At 39.7% G+C, this 23045-nt stretch overlaps 2 protein-coding genes across 2 annotated transcripts; one reads left to right on the top strand and one right to left on the bottom strand.

The window, feature by feature from the left end:
- The first annotated feature begins 128 nt into the window (after window positions 1–128).
- med11 (mediator complex subunit 11) lies at window positions 129–6569 on the top strand. The gene is made up of 3 exons (XM_044342571.1): window positions 129–235; window positions 1546–1676; window positions 4261–6569. Exons 1-3 carry the CDS (start codon window positions 166–168, stop codon window positions 4474–4476), a joined length of 417 nt encoding a protein of 138 aa, XP_044198506.1. The 5' UTR covers window positions 129–165; the 3' UTR covers window positions 4477–6569.
- Window positions 5807–21524, bottom strand: arrb2b (arrestin, beta 2b). The gene is made up of 14 exons (XM_044342570.1): window positions 21378–21524; window positions 14727–14757; window positions 14500–14560; window positions 13633–13677; window positions 13315–13511; window positions 11974–12101; window positions 11525–11660; window positions 11362–11446; window positions 11070–11142; window positions 10288–10425; window positions 10097–10180; window positions 8460–8536; window positions 8303–8357; window positions 5807–7196 (listed from the first exon to the last, which is right to left on the bottom strand). Exons 1-14 carry the CDS (start codon window positions 21398–21400, stop codon window positions 7106–7108), a joined length of 1224 nt encoding a protein of 407 aa, XP_044198505.1. The 5' UTR covers window positions 21401–21524; the 3' UTR covers window positions 5807–7105.
- Between the last annotated feature and the right edge of the window lie 1521 nt (window positions 21525–23045).

The following is a 23045-nucleotide window of genomic DNA, read 5'->3' as shown; positions in this document are numbered from 1 at the left end:
TTGTACACTTGTGCAGCCTGAGTCTCGTGAAGGTGGACCGAGACGGAAGATTTAGATTGACTCCTGTGTGCACCGAGCTGAGCGGTTAGAGACTACACTGTGTGTTGCTGAACAGAGGACCGTGTTGTTGGACAGCTGCGGACTGAAGCTGTTGCCTGCCTGCTGATGGCCAATGAGCGGCTCCGAGCTCTTGAGGAGGTGGAGAAGGAGATAGCGATGACCCTGCAGTGTGCCGGTGAGAACATAATATGCAAAACTTACCCATGAGAACGGTATTTTTGTAGAATTTAGACCGATTGTGGATTTACATTGCTGTAGATCATCGCTAGTAGCGATTAGGGTCAGACGGGGCCGGGGCCCAAGCAACCTGGGGCCCAACCAGGTGATTTCCATATGGAACCCCGTGCCCATCTGTGCCCTCTCTGCCCTCACTGTCTCATGTAAACATGTTTTTTTTTTTTTACATCTAAGGCTTCAGCATTGCTTATTGCTCCTTCAGTTGGATGTTGTTCTTTTCTCTGTTCAGAATGATGTATGAGTTTGTTTTCACATTCATCTGCTGAAGGAGGAAAGTTTCTTTGAGCATGATTTGTGACATCACAACTAGTTTGGAAGCTAATCCTGGAACCAGTATGCAATTTACACAAACGTGATGTGGAAACTTGAAGCCTCCAGTGTGCATACACTTTATATGAACTTTATAGTGAAGTAGGAGACATATTGTGTCCAGCAGGAAAACTATATATATTTGCATATTCATAGATTCTAGAATCTTTAATGAGGGAGAAGGAGTAGATTTTAAGGATTTCAATGAGGGCTCTGTTTGTGGAAGAACCATATTAGGCACACATTATTATTCCAAGCATTTTTTTAAAAAAAATATATCTTACAACATGTCAGGATGGGATCTTCAATAAAAACGTTTCTTAAAGTTGCATCGATCACAATTTTAACGGTGGATCAAATGACTAGAGCTCCTTTTCAGACTCGCTCATTGTGTAAATGTGATGGCTGTGTTACATGTTGGTCCCATTTCTGAATAAGCACGTGACTCACTTTTCTGTAAAAGTCACAACAGCATTCTGTTGAGGATGAAATCCATGTTTTTTACACTCTCTCTTAACAGCACTGAAATAAAGTATATAATATATAATATAATTACTAATATAACTAATATAATTAGTATATAATTTAATTATCATCTTGCGCACAAACTAAACCATGTTAGGTCAGTCTTTAAAAATTACCATTATTGTTTTGGAGGCTGTAGTTTGGGGTGCTGTGGAACTCTGCTGGGTTATACTGAGAGGTGTGATTAATATTTAGTCTACCCTAATTCATATAAATGCAATGGACAACATTGCTGTATTTTACTGCATTAGTTTTTCTAAGTGTACTTAATAAACTGGGAAGTGGATGTACTTTCATCAGGTGGACACAAACATGTTTCGAGTTTAGTGGAATTTGAATTTAAAGTCATGCTATTGGCATTGTCACTATACCTGGTCATTAATCTGATATATTGATATATGCTTGCCCTGACAGGTAATATTGTTCTGGAACTTTCCAAAGACAAACACAATGCCAGCGCCCTGGACAGACAGCTGGTCCAGTTCCAGAGTTCCGTCAACAGAGTGGAGAGTGAACTGAGCTCCCAGATCCGCTACCTCACACAGGTCAAACTCTGCAGTAATATTAGTATTTTTTTTGCATTGTGCGTTATAACTCAGGGCACAGCACTACAACAACAACAACAACAGAGCTTTGGTGTCTTATGGACCAAATGTTGAATCGGAAGCTGATTCACCTTCACAAGAATAAAGTTTCTATCTTTCATTTTAGGTAGTTATATTTAGTATATGCACAGATATACTGCTAAATATACACATGCATATTTATGTGAAAGCTGATCAAAAACACCTTGACAGATTTGACTTAAAACTGTAACTTTAAATTGAAAGCTAGACAGTATTATAATCAAATATATTACTATGTTTTATCATTTAATTGTAGGTTTTTTCTTTTTTTGCAGTTTTTTTTTTTCTCAATTGTATGTTTAGTTTGATAATTGAGAGGTACAGTACCAGTCAAAAGTTTGGACATACTTAATCATTCAAGGGTTTTTGGAATGGAATCATGTAAGAAACAAAAAAGTGTTAAACAAACCAAAATATGTTTCATATTTTAGATTCCTCAAAGTAGCCACCTTTTGCTTTGATGACAGCTTTGCACACTATTGGTAATATTTCATCCAGCTTCATGAGAGAGTTACCTGGAATGCTTTTCCAACAGTCTTAGAGGAGTTCCTCACATATGCTGCGAACTTGTTGGCTACTTTTTCTGCACTCTGTAGTCCAACTCATCCCAAACCATCTCAGGCAGGTTTTGTGGAGGCCAGGTCATTGGATGCAGCACTCCATCACTATCCTTCTTGGTCAAATAGCCCTTACAGAGCCTGGAGGTGGTCAGACCAAAGTACAGATTTGGATCTGGTCTAATGTCCATTCCTTGTGTTTCTTGGCCCAAGCAATTATCTTCCACTTATTGGTTACTCTGGGAAGCATTGATGTGGGCTCTAATCTAAGGTGCCTTAATTGGTGATTTGTGAGGCTTGTACCTTTTAATGAACTTCTTCTCTGCAGCAGAGGTAACGCTTGGTCTTCCTTTCCTGGGGTGGTCCTCATGAGAGCCAGTTTTATCATAATGTTTGATGGTTTTTGTGACTGCACTTGGAGAAATTTTCAAAGTTCTTGAAATTTTCCAGACTGACTGATCTTCATGTCTTAAAGTAATGATGGACTGTTGTTTGTCTTTACTTAGTTGAGTGGTTCTTGCCATAATATGGATCACTACAGTAGTGGAATAGGCCTATTTGCTGTATACCAACACTACTTCAGCACAACACAACTGATGGTCTCAAATGCATTAAGAAGGCAAGAAATTCCACCATTTAAGTTTTTACAAGGCACACCTGTTCATTGAAAACCATTCCAAGTGACTAACTCATGAGGCTGGTTAAGAATCAGAATCTGTTTATTAGCCAAGTATGGACCATACAAAGAATGTGTCTTGGCGTCTGCTCCCACAAACAGTGATGGATGATGTGAAGATGGACTCGACAATGATAGTGTAGAACAGCAGCAGGTTGAGCTTCTTCAGCTGCCTCAGGAAGAACATCCACTGTTGGGCCTTCTTGGTTATGCAGCTTATGTTGATGTCCCATTTAAGATCCTTGGAGATGGTGATGCCAAGGAATTTAAATGACTCTACAGCTGCGACTGCAGTGCTGTTGATGGTGAGTGGAGGGAGGGATGGGGGGTTCTCCTAAAATGTATTGTCAACTCTACTTTCTTGAGGGTGTTTAGCTCCAGGCTGTTATGGCTACACCAGGATGTTAGCCATGCCACTTCCTGTCTGTACGGAGACTCGCCCCGTCCTGGATCAGACCAATGATGGTTGTGTTATCCGCGAACTTGAGGAACTTTACAGAGGAGGTTGCGGAGGTGCAGTCATTCGTATAGAGACAGCAGAGGAGAGGGGAGAGCATGCAGCCCTGTGGCCTCACATGCTGCTTCCTGTCTGTCAGGAAGTTAGTGATCCATAGACAGAGAGGTCAGGCACAGTCAGCTGGGAGATATTGGTGTGGAGAAGCTCTGACACATTGTGTTAAATGCAGGGCTGAAGTGAACAAACAAGATCCTGGCGTAGGATCCCCGGCAGTCCAGATGCTGGAGGATGAAGTGCAGGCCTTGGTTGACTGTGTCACCTGTTAGTCCAGTATGCAAATTACATTGCGTCCATAGACGTTGAGTTCTGTAATCCTCTGTTTTTTAAGCGACTGGGACTATGGTGGAGGAAGCAAGCAGGGACTGTGCAGAGTTGCAGTGACTGGTTGAAGATGTCCGTCTATATGGGGGCTAATTGTTGAGCACAGTGCTTTAAAGTGGATGGTGACACATTGCCAACAGTGTGCAAAGCTGTCTTCAAGGCAAACAGTGGCTACTTTGAGGAATCTACAATATGAAACATTTTGGTTTAACAGTTTTTTCCTTATTACATAATTCCATGTATATTATTTTATAGTTTTTATGTCTTTAGTATTGTTCTACAATGTAGAAACTAGTAAAAATAAAGAAAAATCCTTGAATGAGAAAGTGTTAACTGGTACTGTATTACTCAGTACTACTCAGTACTATAAATATGTAAAGATGGCGTGCATCATATTGTGAGCAGCAGAATAAAAGATATCTTTTACCACAGGTGGCTACTGGTCAACCTCATGAAGGCTCAACTTACTCAGCGAGGAAAGACTGTCAGATGGCACTGAACAGAGCAGAGTATGCCAAGGTCAAACTGGGTGAACTGGGGCGGACCTGTGAAGTCATGCTGGAGCAGCAGCAGCAGCAGCAACAGCAGCAACAGCAGCAGCAACAGCAGCAGCAGCAGCAGCAGCAACAGCAGCAGCAGCAGACATAAGAGCAGAGAGGGCAGCTGGCTGACTGGTGGATAACAGCAGCATCTCATGCTGACACCTGATGTGACTGTATCTGCCCTCATTCACCACTTCTGCCACCAGTGTTGAAATCTTTTCACTGGTCCTTTTTTATTCATACTTACAAATGCTGAAGAATCTCAAGACAGAGAAAAATGACATAAATACAAGAACTATGTTTAAGCAGTGTACATTGTATTTCTGGGTCCACTTAGTTGTTAGGCAGTGCATTTTTCCTTTTTATGTCTATGGCAGGATATATAGAACTTATTATCTTCTTCTAATGAAGCCTCAGAGTGATGAAAGTTATGATTTGAGAGCACGTAGGGACAGACTCAGAAGAAATATCTGGATTTGGTTTGCACTGTGAAACGTGTTCTTAGTATTTCCTTCACCAGTTTTGTCAAATTCTAATCACTTGATAATGTTAGGATTTGCTTTCCAACAAAATCTGGCTAACAGATGCTAATACATGCCCATAGGGCGCCCATGGTTTATATTGACTTAGACCTGAGGTCTAACAGGAAGAAGCTTCACTTTTTTGGTATATTGCAGCAAACCTTGCTTTCATTTTTCCTGAGGACAGACAGTGAGTGAAGCTAAGTTTGTTTCCTTACCTTTTGAAGGGTCTCTCATCTTCAAAACCTCAGTTATACATGCCACTGTCTGTATTAACTCTCACTTGTTTTGCTTGCTCAACAGTTGAAAAGCTTTTGTCATGTCACATAAAGATCACATGTTGTCTTCCGTTTGACAGGTGGAAAAGTTTATTTTCACAAACATGAAGAAGCTGTGACAACCTTTTTTAATCTTAAAGCAACAAAATAAAGATATTTTTGAGTAACAGTTTTTTCATTTTATTGACTAAAATATATATTCATACAGTTTCTGATTTCCATACTATATTGTGTAGTCAGATTAGCATGTAGCACTTTAAGTATCTGATAAATCTCAAGTTTGATTATAACAATAGATGTAGCTGGACTGTAAAAAAAAAAAAAAAATCTGTCTCAATCTTTAATCTCAAATCACATATCATGATGAATATAAAAACACAAGTGTCCTTTTGACAGAGACACTGACAAACAGTGGTAGTGACATAGGAAAGACTTGAGCCAGCTGTACACTGTAGGCTGTAGTATCTTTTTCATTGGAACTCACAGCCTTACGTGTGGTTAGGACCTAGACAAAGAGCTGCTCAAACAGGTCCAGTGGTTGACTGTGTAGCTGGTGGACTCGCATGTTAAAGGAAGATACAGACAGAATCATCCATGTACGACTCTGATGCTACATGCTAACATTTTTGTGCACACATTTTGGCCAAGTCTACTCCTACACTGTGTCCCAATTCCATACTACAGAGTGATTACAATAAAGTATAACGTTACAATATTCTGCATACTAATGTTGACAACATTACAAAGCTGTACCAAGAGATGCCAAACTGCGACTCTGCAATGCCGTGCTAGCTGCTCTGTGAGGCTTTGCTTAGGCACAGCGATGCTTCAAGCTAAATGGTGCAGCACATGTAATGTTCAGTAGTCACCATCTTAGGGTGTTGGCATGCTAACATGTGCTAATTAGCATTTAACACAAAGCACAGCTGAGGCTGATGGGAATGTCATTGCAGATATTTAATTATAACCTGAAGCATTATATTCATTCAAATTTTGATTGACAAAGTGATGATGGTGCTAGAAGAAGTCAGAGGATCACCAGAGTTGTTATTCATCCTGAGAGCGACAAATGTCTGAACTTAATTTCATGGCAATCCAACCAATAACTGATTCATTTTATAAGTAAGTACATATTGCATCAACATAATAATACTGTATGCTATTGGGACACAGGATAGATAGATATCCAGATACTATATTGCTACTGTGTTCAGGTCCAGGAAAGACTGCATTTTGCCCAACACTTCAAAGAGTAACGTAACACCCCCTGAAAATCTTGAATCTTCTTGTGTGTGGTTACAGGGGGCAACATGACTGTAACTTCAACCAGAGAGGGCAGTAAATCAATTCATCTTCTTGATATGTGGTCCATATAACATAATGACAAAAATACAAAAATAAAATGATTCCTATTCATTTTTGAACACTAGCCTCTAGCTTGTACTGCTCCAGATATGGTGTATTTGATTTTTTTCATTATAAAGGGGTTTTAGACAAATCCATAGGAAGCAATAAAAGCATTTACTGATACCTGAAGACAACAACTGACCTACTATCAATATAAAATCTATATAAAAATATCACTTGAATGTTTCCTTTTAAAGACATCCCTGCTAGAATTATAAATCCTGAATCACAGCAGCATGAATAATATTGCTGATATCAGCAGTCAAGCAGCAACATTTCAATCAAAAACGTGTTACTGTAACTCCTGTTAAATGAACACTATTGTTGCCTGATGCATTAACCGTCTCTTGTTTATACAGTAAAATACTGGTTGCAAACAACAGATTTCTTAAATTGTTGGTCTGCTCCTTTAACAAGAGATACATCTAATAGCCCATACAGTATAAAAAAGGTACAATTTATGCATGTTCTTGAGGCTTCCTGTAACGTTCCGCTCAGCCACGTAACCATGGTACCCGAGGAGGGGCAGCTAACAGAATGGGTCGTCCTCATCCTTCATTCCCGTTAACCGCAGTCGAGCAAAGTCTTCAAACACTAGGTCATCACCCGGAGAGGTACTACTGCAGAAAGAAGGTGTTGGTGTCAGACAGCTGGTTTGATTAGGTAAATCTAATGTTATGTATAATACCCCGTTCAGACTGGATTTATTTCTCCAGGGGAGGTAGGTTGATTTTAACATTACCTCCCCTGGTCAGTGATTTGAATCCTGTCAGGACCGTGTATGTGGGTAATTTTTCACCTCAGTAATAATTACAGCTACTTTTGACCTATTACCTTTTGGCAAACCCACTGCTCCTTCTATAATTTAAATCCCATCCAGACCAATGTCCTTATATTTTAAAGGGGATCTCTGGGTTTTTTCCTTGAGTGAATCTGCTTGTCCTTCTACAAAAATTTTTGCTAAGCTGACACATGGAAACATGCTAACACCAACATATAGACCTATTTGGGAACCAATATGACAACAGGTAAGTGCTGCTATCCCTTGAGCCCTGTTTTTATCCAAAATATGTTGCAAAATGACACCACTGAAAGTATGCTGAATTAGCCATGAGCAGTTCCTGTTTGCAGTGTAGCTATGGATGTACAGAAAACTATCACTGGATTACTTTGATACTAAAGAAAACTTTCAAAATTCTCAAGCAAGTTCTGAAGCCTCTTTTTTCTCTGATATCTGAAGGTTTATTGGCGATGGACAATGAAGATAGGAAGTCACACTGAATGATATCAATATGTGCTTCATGTCTGTGTTAAGATTTGACTCCTTTGAGAAGGAGGACGGTTTTTGACTTTAATTCACTTAATGCAGACCGTATCCTGTCGTTTCCTCATGATTAATATGGCGTCCTGAACGACGAATTAAATTATTGAGGAGCACTGCAAATACTGAATTCCCCACCTCCCCCCTGTATTGTTAATCCCAATTGGATTTTTAGTCACTGTGTGTAATCAACAAGTGTAATCACTGGTGAAAAAATAGTATCATCTGGTCCCATTTGCAGCATTCTTACTCAGGGAGATGAAACATTTATCTGATCCAAACCCTTTGATGTGTCAGTAGATTATTTTAGGACTCAAATCACAACCAGACAGCCAGTCTAGGCTAGCTTAAGTTAGGCTAAGAGAAATCTCATCTTTCTTTACACACACACACACACACGCTTACTTCATCTCAAACTCTATGAGGTTTGTATCCACGGGAGCATCAGCCTTTGGAGCAACTAGAGAGAAGAACACATTCATTTAATTACACTCTAATCCTCACAGCTCACACAGCTCAACTGTTAACTGTTATGAGGTGTGCATGCGTGTGTCTGACCTACCTGACTGTTGTTGGGAGCTGGGCTGCTCTGTAGGTTTGGGATGCATCAGGACGAAAGGAAGCTCCACTGCTACATCCCTACACATACACACAGCAATGAACACACCAAAATAAGAAATATTTAAAAAAAAAAAACTGGAATATACATTTCTATTATACTGTTCAGCACAATGTTGAATCATAAATTCCCATAGCTCACAGCTGTCAGTTTTCCAAGGACGTCATGTGAAACCTTGACACCAAAATCTCTGTACAGCTCATTACCTTCAAAGGGAGCTTGGGTGAAATTTTGGCTGCTATGATCTTTCCAGTAGCACCACTGTCGCATTTCTTGGATAATAATGGCTGGATTAAAGTCTATTTATTTTCTATTCCTTTTGGTGACCATAATGACCTTTTTTTTCCAACTTTTCTATTTTCAAAATGAGTGTGTGTGTCTGACCTGTTAATGGGCAGGACAGTGTTTTCTATGTAAATGTGTGCTTTCAAGTGGAGGACACCTATGATCTGTGAAAGTCACACTCCCGCTCAGTGTGACTGTTGAAGGCAGGACTATCTTAGACAAAGCTGGATTAACAACCCAGCAAAGCAGGCACCTGACCCAGGCATCCAAAAAGCCCCTGGTTAATTGATTAATTGTAACTTTGTTTGGGAATGGATGTACAGACATGCTCCCTTTGCACTCGCCACCTTCACTGTAGAGATTTGGGGAAACTCATGCACCCTCTTATAGGTTTCTAAATAAACATGATTTTTACTGGAGTTGCCGTTATGGAAAACTGCAAAGGGTTCTACATCTGGTTCAACTTGCTGGCTGACCTAACCACCCTGCATATTCATCCACACATGCCAGTTTGTTTACATGGATCAGGCTGACTTTCACTGCTGTTAGACTGTCTTCAAAGGAAACACAGTTCCTTGTCCTTGTCGGCGATTTATTCAGAATTCAAGGCACACTTAACCAGCATGGCAACCACAACATTCTGCAGTGACATGCCATCCCATCTGGTTTGTATTTAGTAAGACCATCTTTTGTTTTTCAACAGGACAATGACCCAAAACACACCTCCAGGCTCTGTAAGGGCTATCTGACCAAGAAGGAGAGTGATGGAGTGTTGCATCAAATGACCTGGTCTCCACAATCAACTGTTATAAGCCCAACTGAGATGGTTTGGGATGAGTTGGACCACAGAGTGAAGGCAAAGCAGCCAATAAGTGCTCAGCATTTGTGGGATCTCCTTCAAGACTGTTGGAAAAGCATTCCAGGTGACTGTCTCATGAAGCTGGTTGAGAGAATGCCAATAGTGTACAAAGCTGTCATCAAAGCAAAAGGTGGCTACTTTGAGGAATCTTAAATATGAAACATATTTTGATTTGTTTAACACTTTTTTGTTTTCCTACTTGATTCCATATGTATTATTTCATAGTTTTAATGTCTTCAGTATTGTTCTAAAATGTAGAAACTAATAAAAATAAAGAAAAACCCTTGAATGAGTAGGTGTCTCCAAACTTTTGACTGGTACTGTATACTAAGACTTTATTATTATTGCTATTATTATGGATATGAATGATGACGAAAAAACAAAAACAAAGACATAAGACCCAAGATGTCAAACTTAAATATCCTTGTTCACCTACCCTCCAAGAGACACCACCAGTTTGACTTTGACTCTGTAGGAAACCATGATCCCCATCATCTCCTTGTTACATCCTTCTTTTACTCTGTAACACACACAGAATTCAGACAACACACGTATGAGAGGTATACAATATACAGTGCATATCCGTGAACCCTTTTCTGTCAAGTGTGTGTATATATGTGTGTGTACATGGTGCTGGAGGCCAGGTTGGTGTCTTCATGCTTTAGCTTTCCATCCAGGGCCAGGCCTCTCTTTTCCCTGTTGGTACCCAGCATGGGGGTCAGAGTGTAGACCTGGCAGAGGGTGGAGCTGGGAGAAACCTGGTCACTAAGGAGAATAGGGGTGGGGTGGGGGGGGGGGGGGGGGGGGGGGGAATGAGAAGGTGGAAGAGTTATACAGAGTGATCCATTTGTTCTGTCTCCTGCCACTTGCAATGAATCATAAAAACAAGAGACTTTTGAGCATTAATGTTCAACATTACATATAACATAATGTCATCCGCATACAAATGTAATTGACAATCGTGCTGGCCTTGGTTATTCATGTAGATTGTTAATACAACACGACCTAAAATGGATTGTTGTGGGACTCCTTTATGTCTTACATGTTTTCAGACATATAAAAATACTCTGCTTTAAATAATGTCTGTCTGAGATGGACATCTAGCCGTTCCCCATTGAAAAACCTACAATCAATTAAAACGCGAATATTTAACTGCTGGATACAAGATGTTTCCTACTTCACTGTAAAGTCTATTCTTAATGTGTGGTCCATTAAGGCTTCAAGTTTCCACATCACACTTGTGTGTTTTGCATACTGGACCATGACTGGATCCAAACAAGTTGTGATGTCACAAATAATGCTAGGTATACATGTTAAACTCAGATTTAAGGTGAGCACAGGGAAACTTTCCCCCTTCAACAGATTATTGTGAAAATTGCCAATAGTCACATATTCTTCATAATACTCACTCTGCTTCAACCTGGGCTACTGCACACTTATACTGGGCCGTGGAGAACAGACAGATATCAGCATATTGACGAACTGAGAAGAGAGGAGAATTATTTTAGTACTTCCTTTATGGGAAGTACGGGCTGTACTAACAAAGGTCTTCCTTGGTAAAAGTCAGATAGATTTAGTTATAGTTAGTTACACCCGATGACAATATATTTTTATCGCAAGTGGTGCAAAAGTTGTTTAAATTGTTTATTAGTGGTAATAACTGAAAGAAGAGTGTGAGTGTGTAAGAGCAGGTGGAGTTACCAGAAATCTTCACCCGCTTAACAGTCTTAGTGGAGTTGTTGGTGACGTGGACATTAACACTGATGGGCTCACCATGGTAGTACAGCTGGAGGGAGACAGAGACTGAGCAGTGTTTGTATCCCACCAATCAAATAACACATCAGCGTATTTCTGAGTGCGTTACCTCCTTATCCAGTGAGACCTCCAGGTGAAGAGATCTATCAGACATCAGGAAGCTACGGCTGGTCTCCACTATCGGCTGTGGACCCGGCTTCTCCGGGGCGTACTGAACCTTCCGGATTACCAAATGCACAGAGTTCCTACACACACACACACACACACACACAGCAGGTTCATATATATATATATATATAGTATGTGCATTTACAGAGGATACAGGCTTACATTCTCCACAGGCATGGAGTTAGCCATGATCAGAACTGCAGTGCAGAGGAAACTGGATATTACATACTGTTGCAAAATATTAGCTATCCACAGCTGGTACTGAATAATATCTTGCCAAAGGACAAACTGATCAGTGACTAGTCTCTAGTATTTCCTAGAGAACCATACTGGGTTTCTCTCTAGGTGTGTTAGTTTGGTTGTAGTATCAGCTGTTTGAATATGTTGGACCTTTGGTGGATCTTCTCCTCCACAGTCTTGGCACAAAACGCTTGAAGCTCATAGTCCACACCACACGCTTTCCCAGTGTCCTCTGGGCCTGGCTGGAGGGTCACTGAGCAGGGCAGGTTCTGGGGGATCTGACACATCCGAACACACAAACCAAGTGAAATCCAAGTGTTAGTTCTGGGTGCACTGTATTCCACTTCATGTCACTTCACTTCACTTCACTTCACTGTATGTGAAATGGGCAAGTGGACTGTTTAACACTTCACAGGATGTGAAATGGTTAAGAGCAGGTATGTATACCATTTTAATACTTAATTTAGTTTCACTTCACTTTGCAGAATATAAAATAGGTGACAACTTTGATGTGCACTGTTTGGTAATATTATACACCAGTATGATATAAAGTAGTTATGAACTCTGTTAAGTAGTATTATACACTACAATAGTAAACCACATGCTCTTATCCACTTCACTCCACAGTACTTCACTTCACAGAATGTGAAAGGGGTAAAAGTAGAAATATGGAAATTTTTTCTCTGAGCCGGCCTCCAGAATTCATGAGAAATTTCTTAAGAAGTCTCTTTTATTTGTGTTTCGACCAAGTATATGCATATTTTAATTTGATTGAAACTAGTTTACTTTTGTTTTCATTTGTAAGATTAAGTTGAAACAGTATTTTATTTTTAAAGTAAACACCACTGAAGATTTGAGTGTGGTCACATAAAACCTTATTTGGCATTAAACACACTTTACTACAAGCCAACCGAAGCCTGAATCCTCAACTCAAACTGAAACCCATAAGCAGACAGCGACGCCTGAAAATGGAACGTTGCCAGCTTGCTGACCACAGCCAGCATGAAAATAATTAAAGTAATTAATAAAAATGTTATGTTACAACAACAGTATATAACAAAACTAAGTCCAACCCTGGTCAGCATCCCTGAAATGTTAAGTACAGACACTCAATTCAGTTCAATTTAGTCTATCTAACCAGTTTGTTTTTAATTATAAATAAGATCTAATAACCTACACTCCACGCTAAAAACACGACAATTATTGTAAGTTGATACAAAATGTTGAGTCATCATTTCAATGATATTGCACAGGGCTGTATTCCGTTTTGTTATATATTGCATAATTTCTTTCATCAGAGTAACAACAGCAACAATAGCAACTTTTAACATCTTGTTCTTCTCACTTTTCTTTTTTGCCATCTGTAGAAACTCTGACTTGCACAACAGCTGCCAGTAAAATCAGCAAACAGTAGAGTTAACGGTCATGTGAGATGAAAGGCTGTGTATAATGGGCTGAGGTAGTCTCAGGGGTGGTGTTTGGTGGTCTTACAGTGAAGTTGAAGGGGTAGGCATGCTGACCGAGCTTCTTCAGCAGCCTCTCCTGCAGACGGCTCAGAGGTTTCTTGTTCTCCTGCAGGGGAGGGAAGGCCTGGAAGGTGCTGATGTACAGATCCTTCCTGAAGGAAAGGCCCAGGACATCCAGGTCCTCCCGACCATAACGGAACGCACAGGTCAGACTCATAAACACTGAGGACATTGATGAAAAAATGAGGAAGCTCAGTTATATACAAATGCAATCTGTCAGTCAACTGGTTATGCGGTCTTTATTGGAGTCAGTCACTTTGTGTCTATCTTCAAGTTTTCTTACCTTTTCGATCTTTCAGATACTCTGGATCTACAAGGAGCACTCCCACTAGAAAACACACACACACATTTACAGCTGAACATTTGGCACCTGAGCAGCGATGTTGAATAAATACACTGAGGGTGTGGTTGTGTGTATGTTGTAGTCTATATACTGTATGATTATACAGAGCTATAACTATAACTCAAACATTAAGGGACACAATAGATATGACACAATATGTATAATACTGGTGTCCATATCTCTAAACCAAATGACATAAAGGGTAGACAAGGTTTGTGTCATATCTAAGTCTACAAATGCAAGAAACACCGCTTTCTTTTCTCCAAATGTGTCTTTGGCAGCCCTCAACATCCCATAATCTAGTGTCCAATAGTGTGTTGGAATGAAATGTCATAGCTTGTAATGTAAACATAGGAAATATGAAACTTGGTGGTTTGGGGGAAACGTATTGGTGATAAACCTGTTACCTGTTACAGTTGGTTACCTGCATACAACTTCAAAACTCTTCACACTGTCAACTTTTCCGACACACTGCTGGGGACAGCGTCTCATTTTACACACAAAAGCAAATCCTTCCAGCAGACACTAAAACCACCTAGCTTTCAGGTCTTCTGAAGAATCCACCTTTGTGGGATCCAGTGTCCGATTTGGAAGCCAGTTAGTGTTTATAGTGACCCGTTGTGGACAGAACACAACCAGGGTATGAATGGGATGAATTTTACTGGTATGTTGAGATGAGACTGTGGGTGTTCCAGCAAGAATATTTTCAATCTTTAAAAAGGTCATGTAATAAGTATTTCTTATGATGGCTTTGTAAACTCAAGTTTGATCTAAAACTCAAGTGTGTGTGTGTGTGTTTAGACTCACCTACTGGATCTACATGGTCTGAGTGATCTACAAAGTCTCGCTTCCCCAGATAAACTGTGAGCTGTGGAAATTAAGAAAGGCAGACAAATATGGAGCAATTAAGATAATCTACATCAGCTACTGAAAGTGAAGAGATGGTTGAGAGATAAAGAAGAGATGACATGAACTCCTCACACACTCACACACACACACACACACACACACACACACACATATATATAACCTACCTTACAGTTGGGGCTGGACTTCTTAAAAACTCTGTAGACAGAGGGAGAGAGCTAATCTTAACAGTCTGTTTGAAATGAATGTATCAATGCCATCATATCAGTAACCTGGGTTGAAGTAGGTACCAATTCAACAACACATGCACAGGCAAAAAAAGGTAAGTATAGTCTACTGTTATTGGATATTTCAACTCTTGGATGTTGATATCGGTATTAGTCTCAAAAATCCAGCATTGGTCAGAATCTAAATTAAGTTTTGCCATTTATTTTTTTTAAAATGAGTTTTGTGGCTTATTTTCCTTTATTAGACACTTAACAGCGGAGATGCTGACAGGAAACAGACAGAGAGGTTTGACATGAGACAAAGGTCCCCGTCTGAAATCGATCCAGGAGTGTTGATGTTGCTACACCACTGAGATGTCTCATCATCATCGTGTCATTTCAAAATAAAGCACTTCCGTATTCATGGAAAATAAGAAAATTACCCCCACCCCCTATAGCCATATTAAATTAATTTAACTGATATACACTCAAATAGAAATAAATTGATATAAATTAATATAAATAGCTAATTATTTAACCCATTTCACTGTTATTGTGGCTGCGTCTGCCGCTACCGCCGCCACAGTATACTATCAAACAAGACTATTATCATTATTACATTACATTGTTGTATTGTTATTATTATCATTATTATAATAATTATTGACGCTCTCACTTTTTCTTTCTCCCCCTCCCTTTCTCCCCCTCCTCTCTCTCTCTCTTCTTTTCTCACTTTCATTCACTCACCCCCCCTTCCCCTTTCCCACAATCAATCCATATTGCTTAGTTGCTTTCTACATTTACTATCTTTTTAATTGTAATATGATGCTGTCATTGCTGTTGTTTGTCATTATTTTTGTTTGTTTGTCTATTTGCTTGATTTGTCTTTTATTTATTTATTTTTTCCTTCCCACTATGTCTTGTCAACAATATCACCAATAAAAAAAAAAAAAAAAAAAAAAGAAAGAAAATAAGAAAATTAAAGCAAAATAACATTTAGGAATGCAATCCTTACACATATGTACCACACTCTATTGGGGTCATTTACACCATTTCTAACCTAATGCATAATTCCTTTCAAAATGTGTATAAATATACAAGCAGATATAAATGCAACACTCCCTGCTGTCTCTGGTGTAGTTTGAGGGTGAACCAGGAAAGGCCTGGTTAGTCAGACTGTCGAGGATAGACAACAACAACAACCTCTGACTGTGGGAACTGTGGATCTCATTACAGTCCTGTACACACTACAGCACTGTTTACTTACATCATATTTCCTGTCTCTCCCTAACACATACACACACACACACACACATACACATACACACACACTCCTCCAGCTGCAGAGTCCTTCAGTCTGGTGGAAGGAATAGGAATTTAAATAAAAAGCATTTAGAAAGCAGCAGCAGAGACGTTCTTACTGAAGTGTCACAAGAGACACAACTGAGTCTGGATGATGTTTTCTCTCAATAGTCTCTAGAACAGAACAGAATAAACAGCAGCTCACTTAATTTGAAGGAAATCTCCACTGTTTATTTCTATAGGACCTTTAAAAACATAAACGTGTTCTTCAGACATCATTTCGGTGAAAACTGTTGTACACATTTCCACCGACGTCCTTTGAAGGCATTCAGAAAGTTTATATAGGCTACTTACTTTTAGCTATGCAATCACATGCGCATGATGGCGACTGTTGGTTGTGCAAGTTCCCAGAAAACAACCAACCAATGTAACAAGATGCAATTAAGCCCATGAAGAATAGGGGGCAGTATATCAGGACGTCAAGTCAAATCAGCAGTAGACTCTGAACAAACCACAACAACAATGGAGGAAAGTTTTTAGGATAAACTAGAATACAATGGTGCCACTGCCACCTTTTCACTGATCTCAATATTAGCATTAATATTAAGGGAATAGTGTAAAAGGGGTGTTAAAGGGGACATATGCTTTTTCTGGTTTTCTGTTATTTATATACTGTTATGATGACACATGGTAAACATGGTCAAAGCTCCTTGACTTGACGTCGGCTTTGTCGCACATCCTCATAAACAGTCATCTGTCCCATAGCCTTGGGTGCTAAGGTTGGTGCTAAGGGTTTTTTTCCACCAACACATGGTTGTCTCACATATTTCAGATCAGATTCTGGCTCCAACATGTATGGATGTATTTAAGAAGTTGACATTTCAAGTAAAGAACAAGAAAAAGAAGTGAAATCCTATTAATATACTGTAGTTTGTTTCATGGTTTGTTGACAAACCCAGCGGCCACAAGTCAGCCGTGATGCAGCTTCCGGAAACTAACCAATCAGAACAGAGTGGGTTCATCGGTAGAGGGCCCTTAAAGAGACAGGAGCTGAAACTGGCTGTTTCTGACAGAGGCTGAACAGAGTGGCCAGTAAGGTAAATAAGGAATTTTTAAACTGTATCATGCAAAAGAGCTGGAAATGTGCAGAATATGGTAAATGGTAAATGGACTGTGCTTATATAGCGTCTTTCTAGTCCTCCAACCACTACGAATCACATTCACCCATTCACACACATTCATACACTGAATGGGTACAGCGGCTATCATGCAAGGTCCCAACCTGCTCATCAGAGGAAATCTAATCATTCACACACTGATTGGATCAGCCATCAGGAGCAAATATCTTGCCCAAGGACACGTCGACATGTAGACTGGAGGAGCCGGGAATCGAACTGCCAATCTTCCGATAAGTGGACAACTTGCTCTACCTCCTGAGCCACAGCCGCGCCTTCAAGTACAGAGCTGAAGTCAGGACGTGGTTAGCCTAACATAGCAACAACTAGCCTGACTGGGGTTCAAAAATACACTTAGGCCCTGTTTACAACTGGCATTAACATGCATCTCAGGTGATCTGATCACAAGTGGACAGCTTTAAGTACGTCTGTTTACACCTGGCATTAACATGCACAGGGCCTTACAGTACCATCAAATCTAAAGCTCACTAATGGAGACGATTTATCCTGTTTCGTTAAAGGTGCAGTGTGTAGGATTTAGTGGCATCTAGTGGTGAGGTTGCAGAGTGCAACCAACTGAATACCTCTTCCCTCTCCCTTTCCAAGCGTGTAGGAGAACCTACAGTGGCTGCGAAACTCAAGAAAAACATGAAAGGCCCTCTCTAGAGTCAGTGTTTGGTTTGTCTGTTCTGGGCTACTGTAGAAACATGGCGGTGCAACATGGCGGACTCAGCAGAAGATGACCTGCTCCTTACGTAGGTATAAAGGGCTCATTCTAAGGTAATAAAAACATACCGATTCTTATGTTCAGGTTATTATACACTAATTAAAACATCATTATGAATATTATATTCCATTTCTATCAAGTCTAAAAATTCTACACACTGCACCTTTAATCCTTACACAAACAGAAATATAAAAAGGACTCTTTGTAGTTCTTTTGGGAGTTATACCTTGGAAATATTTTTTGACAAACAGCTTCCTGAAATCATCAAAGTGAGGTTGTCAGGTTTGGTTTCATTGTGTCTGTACAGACACCAAAACTAAAACCTGTGCTCACTGACTGTATCTGACAGCCTGAGAGGCTCCACAGTAGACAAGTACTGGGCGGATGGATGGAAACTGTTGTTGTCAAGGAAAAGTTCCAGCATGGAACTCCGCCTAAAACCATAAACCTTATCTTTATATTTTTGTTGGCATGCAGATTAAACAATGTGCTAATTAGTGAGCTTTAGAGGTCTTGGTACTGCAGTATGCTAAGTTAGGCTAACCATGTCACAACTCTGACTCTGTATTAAAGGCACAGACAATGAGAGTGGTGTCTGGGCACCGAGCAGAGAAAAAGCAGAACAAAGAGCGAGCAAATAGCTAAATGACAGCAAAAGCAGAGAGCAAACGAGCAGAGTGTCCTTACTGCAGTCTAACAGGAAGTGGGGTGAAGTGTTTTCCAGGAAATGTGGGTGGTGTATGGCAGAAAATTATTCTGTGACCAAGAGTTATGATTAATCTGCCAACTGTTTGTGTCCATGTGTACGACACAACAGCACAAAAGGAAAAAACTGCGTAGTTCTCATTTACATTATTGTATAAAAATGATTGTTGTACATGTTCTGGACTACAAGCAGGACTGTCGGAGGTCAAGTCAGCTTTACCGGGTTTGTGCAGACAGCTGCAGTTTTAAGAACCTTTAGCATGTCCCTGTGCAGGAATGTGCTGCCTGTTGGATTTGAGGAAAGAAAACAGGGGCAAAGAACAAAATGCACATCCTGATTATCACAAAAAAATGTCCTTTACTTCCTTAACACTCGGACATGTGAACCACTTCCTGTCAACCCCTTATCCTCAAGGCAAAAAAAACGTCTAGTCATGATAAAACCCCCCTCGGGCAAAACCTCTTCCGTATGGAATATAGTAAGTGAAGTCAGAAGTGAGGACATGATATACTCCTCAACACTTCACATTTGATTTGAGGCTAGTTGTTAATTGCAGCTTGCACTTTTGTATTTGTGCATTCCAGATCTCTCTTTGTCCAGGATGCATAAATAGAATTTAAAAAAGTCAAAGAAAAAAAAAGTCTGACAGTACAAGACCAGTTCTAACTAAAAGCAGTATTCATTTTGTTGGCTACTTGGAGCAGCAGAACAAGCTGCAATACAAACATATTATCGAATGTTGGCTAACAGACATCCAGCAGACACAGAGCAACATTATCATTCATTAGCAGAGAAATATCTTGTCTCTTTAGCTGCTAAATGCTCCACTATGTTCACCAGCTAGTGTCTAACTGTGTCTGTCTTCTGTTTGGTGCTGAGCCGGTAGTGGATTTATCAAACCTTTTCACTGAAAACTGCTGTCGGAAACCAGGTTGATGAGGCTAAATTAAAGGCTCATCGCCTTTAATGAGTGTAGTTGTGGGCGGTAAAAAAACCTGAAAACTGAACTTTGAAAGATATTAAAGATCTCTAGTGCTGAAGGGAACAGCCGAGTCACAGATAATGATCTGTGGATTTGTCATTGTGACTGACCCTCTCACATCACACATTAGATTCATTGATACTATAAAAATATTAATTAGTGCAGCTTTGAAATCTCTTTGCAGTGAAAATTAATGAGCACATTTATATTCCCCAGAGAATTAGCCCTTTCTAGTTTGGACAACAATTACTGTCCCTCACCACTCAGGTGATGCATCTTAAAAAGGACAGGTTCACAATTTTTTTAAGTGTCTTATAATAACAGTCAGGTGTCCATATGAACAGTGAAAGAGGTTTTCCTTGCTGTAATCATCCCTCCTGTTCATACTGGATATTAAAAGATCCCCTTCAAGTGTGCTTTCAATGTTAGTGATGGAGGACAGTGTTTCCCTGTTGAGCTGTGGTGGAAGTATAGTAACAAAAAGAGGGACTTTGGAACTAAAAAGACTGTAACGTTGAAAGATATCTACTTGATTTGACTCATTATTAGCTTCAGATAAACTTTTAAGTACATGGGGGGATGTTTACAGCAAGAAAAACATGTTTCACTGTTCATTTGGGCTCCTAACTGTTGTTTTAAGACAGACTTGAAAAAATGTGAACTGGTCCTTTAAAGCCTTAAAGACGAACATTTATGACTTTGGCGATTCTGTGGTTCTACAAAGGAACACACCGTCCCCAAACTTAGCTGTCTCTTTCATGTAAGCATCCTTCTTATATTTAGACGTGTGTATAGATTACTGAGGACATAGCTGTCTTCCTTAAAAAAAAAATAAGTCAAACTTTTAAAAACACCGACAGGAGTTGCCGCTACAGACATTTCCAAGCTGTACGAAAAAGTGTTAGACTGTAGCCAAAAGGCTGGCTTGATTGTTGCGCTTTTGTCAGCCAACTATAAATGTAACAATGTAAAAACTAATGTTTCCAAACGGGTCAAACCCCTACTCTACTTTACACCGAGAGGAACAGTTCTTTTCCTGTAAGAATTATGCAAGAATTTCACGTCTTCAAAACAGCGACAGTGCTGTCAATCAGCTTGCCGTTTTACCTCCCGGTGTTCGACTTCTAAATATTCTTAGGAAGCTAGTAGCCTCGAATAATAATTGAAATAAATGTAAAAAATATTTACTAGAGAAGTTTACTGGAGAATAACCTCCTCCCTTTAGTTTCGTGCCCGTTTTCTCTCATGAGGAAGTTACGCCACACTCCTTTCGAAATGTATACAATTTTTTTGCAATTCACCATTCCCACCCTAATACACAAACATAACAACTACACAGTCTACGTAGCAGGACCAAATTGGGAAGTTTTTAGTAATTCTTAGCATTCATTTTTATATTTTACATTAATATCAGTCAACATTTAGCCTATTTAAAGAAAACGTCAACTTTGAGTCGTGATGTTGTGTAACAGTAGATGTTGTTTAAATGAACTGCCGGTCTGCTAGTGTTAAATAGATGCTAGCATGCGATAACAATAGCATATTTAAGGTCTCGTGCGATGGTTTCAGACTCCTCTCGGTGGTAAACAACAGCTTTAAATGGTGCGGGGTTTTTAAAGGATGTTGGAGTTCCCTTTTTTTTCCTGCTCACGAGATAAGCTAACTTACTTTATTTCCATCATTTGACAGCACTAGTGAACCAACAAAATGACTCTCTTACCTGGTCCCAGTTTTGTCCCCCATCTCCTCAGACCAGCGGGCAGTGTGTGTGGTGTGTTGGCTGTTGCTGTCTCCCTGGATCAGGTTAGCATGCTTCTGCAGCTGTCTGCTCTCTGGGACCACTCAGCCTGTGTTTCCGCAGCTGAGGAACTAAAAGCCACGCCTACCAGATAAGATGTGCACCATAGTCACACAAAAAAAACTTTATTACTCCTGCGAATCAAACTGTTCCAATACTACTACTAATGATAATCATCATGATTATCATAATAATGAGATGTATTTGCATACAACCTTTCAAAACAGTAGTTACATGGTGCTTCACAGAGAGTTTATTCGGGCTCCTGACTGTTGTTTTAAGAAAATTGTGAACCCATTCTTTATGAAGGGATGAAAAATGACCTTTGCACACCAGTATTCTATAATCCCAGGTGGGGGAGAAGAATAAGTGATGAGCCAGTGTAATAAAAAGCAGCTCATTCACACTGTCAACACTTATGGTGAATTGGATGAGTTGACATCTGTCAATATTTAACTGTAGAACTGTAGAATATTTCATCAACAGTATAAGACTGAGGTGTTTTATTAGCATGTAAACGTGCCTACAGATTGCTGGCACCACCATCATCACTATAATTGCCACCTCTGTGCCAACTGCCCCATACTGACTTATGTTTCCTTGGGGAAGTCAGTAGGAGTGATCAGAGTAGACGGTAAGTTACTTGGTATGCAGAGAGAGGAGATTCTTTTAGAGGATTGCACCTGGGTGAGTAGGGAGCTAAGCATAGCAATACAGAACAGGGCATCGCCAAATTCAAAAGGATTCTTCCTCTGGGATGATTGGGAACATGAATTTATTGAGTAAATGTTGAAAGCACTGTATGACATTTGTACAAGTGGAAATGTTGGTGTAAGAAATTATGAAAATCCGGCAACCTTGGCTCAAGTTTCCTGTAATAACCATAATGCTCTATAAGAAAAATGAAAGAATTCAGTATATTAATTCAGATTAAATCTGGTTTTGAAGAGTGTATATAAAATGTCTTGGAAAGAGAAGAATGTCAGGCTGTTGCACCAGGACAGTGACCCCTGTGACTGGGAGGACAAGCCTAATCAGTGTTTATGTCCAAGAAGCTCTGTCAACAAAACACAACTCTCCAGTTAAAGATAGTAGAAAAGATGAATGTGGGGAAAAAGGACACTGTGTCAAAGAAAATCTGAGTCACAAATGAAGAAACTCATTTGAAGAAACTCCTCAATATAAAAGAAAAAGAACAAACCTGGCGACAAAATGTATGTGAAGATGAAGGAGATAGGTGGAAGGGATTATGTTCAAGTTTGTAAGAAAATCTGAGTGTTTTTTTTTTATGGAAAATGTTTGGATGCTTCTAAAGATGATGCTAGCCAGTTTGATGCTTTTTTACGTCTTGATTAGATAATGATAATGGAGAGATAAAGAGGAAAATCCAACAAATGTTCACAGATATGCAGTACTATTACATTCATCAGACATTTGTGTCTCCACATACAGTACATTGATTTCACGTCTTCTAAAATCAGCCATTGAGGTGATTTGAATTTTACTGACGCATGTGTATGTTTTTTTCTGATGTTTTTCAACATTACAGTCTTTTTAGTGCCAAAGTCCCTCTTTTTGTTACTATACTTT

Source organism: Thunnus albacares, chromosome 22, assembly GCF_914725855.1.
Source record: "Thunnus albacares chromosome 22, fThuAlb1.1, whole genome shotgun sequence".
Classification (NCBI taxonomy): Eukaryota; Metazoa; Chordata; class Actinopteri; order Scombriformes; family Scombridae; genus Thunnus; species Thunnus albacares.
Note: the sequence above shows the minus strand (reverse complement) of the source record. Positions and strands in the feature narration are given on the sequence as shown.

Bases quoted from the DNA above. Each gene is read 5' to 3' on its own strand.
- med11 (XM_044342571.1), top strand. From the start codon at position 166: ATGGCCAATGAGCGGCTCCGAGCTCTTGAGGAGGTGGAGAAGGAGATA. The intron at 236-1,545 runs GTGAGAACATAA...TTGCCCTGACAG, and splicing joins GATGACCCTGCAGTGTGCCG to GTAATATTGTTCTGGAACTT. The intron at 1,677-4,260 runs GTCAAACTCTGC...CTTTTACCACAG, and splicing joins AGATCCGCTACCTCACACAG to GTGGCTACTGGTCAACCTCA.
- arrb2b (XM_044342570.1), bottom strand. From the start codon at position 21,400: ATGGGGGACAAAACTGGGACCAG. The intron at 11,661-11,973 runs GTCCAACATATT...GTGTGTGTGTAG, and splicing joins GAGGAGAAGATCCACCAAAG to GAACTCTGTGCATTTGGTAA. The intron at 10,181-10,287 runs GTACACACACAT...TGTGTGTTACAG, and splicing joins AACCTGGCCTCCAGCACCAT to AGTAAAAGAAGGATGTAACA.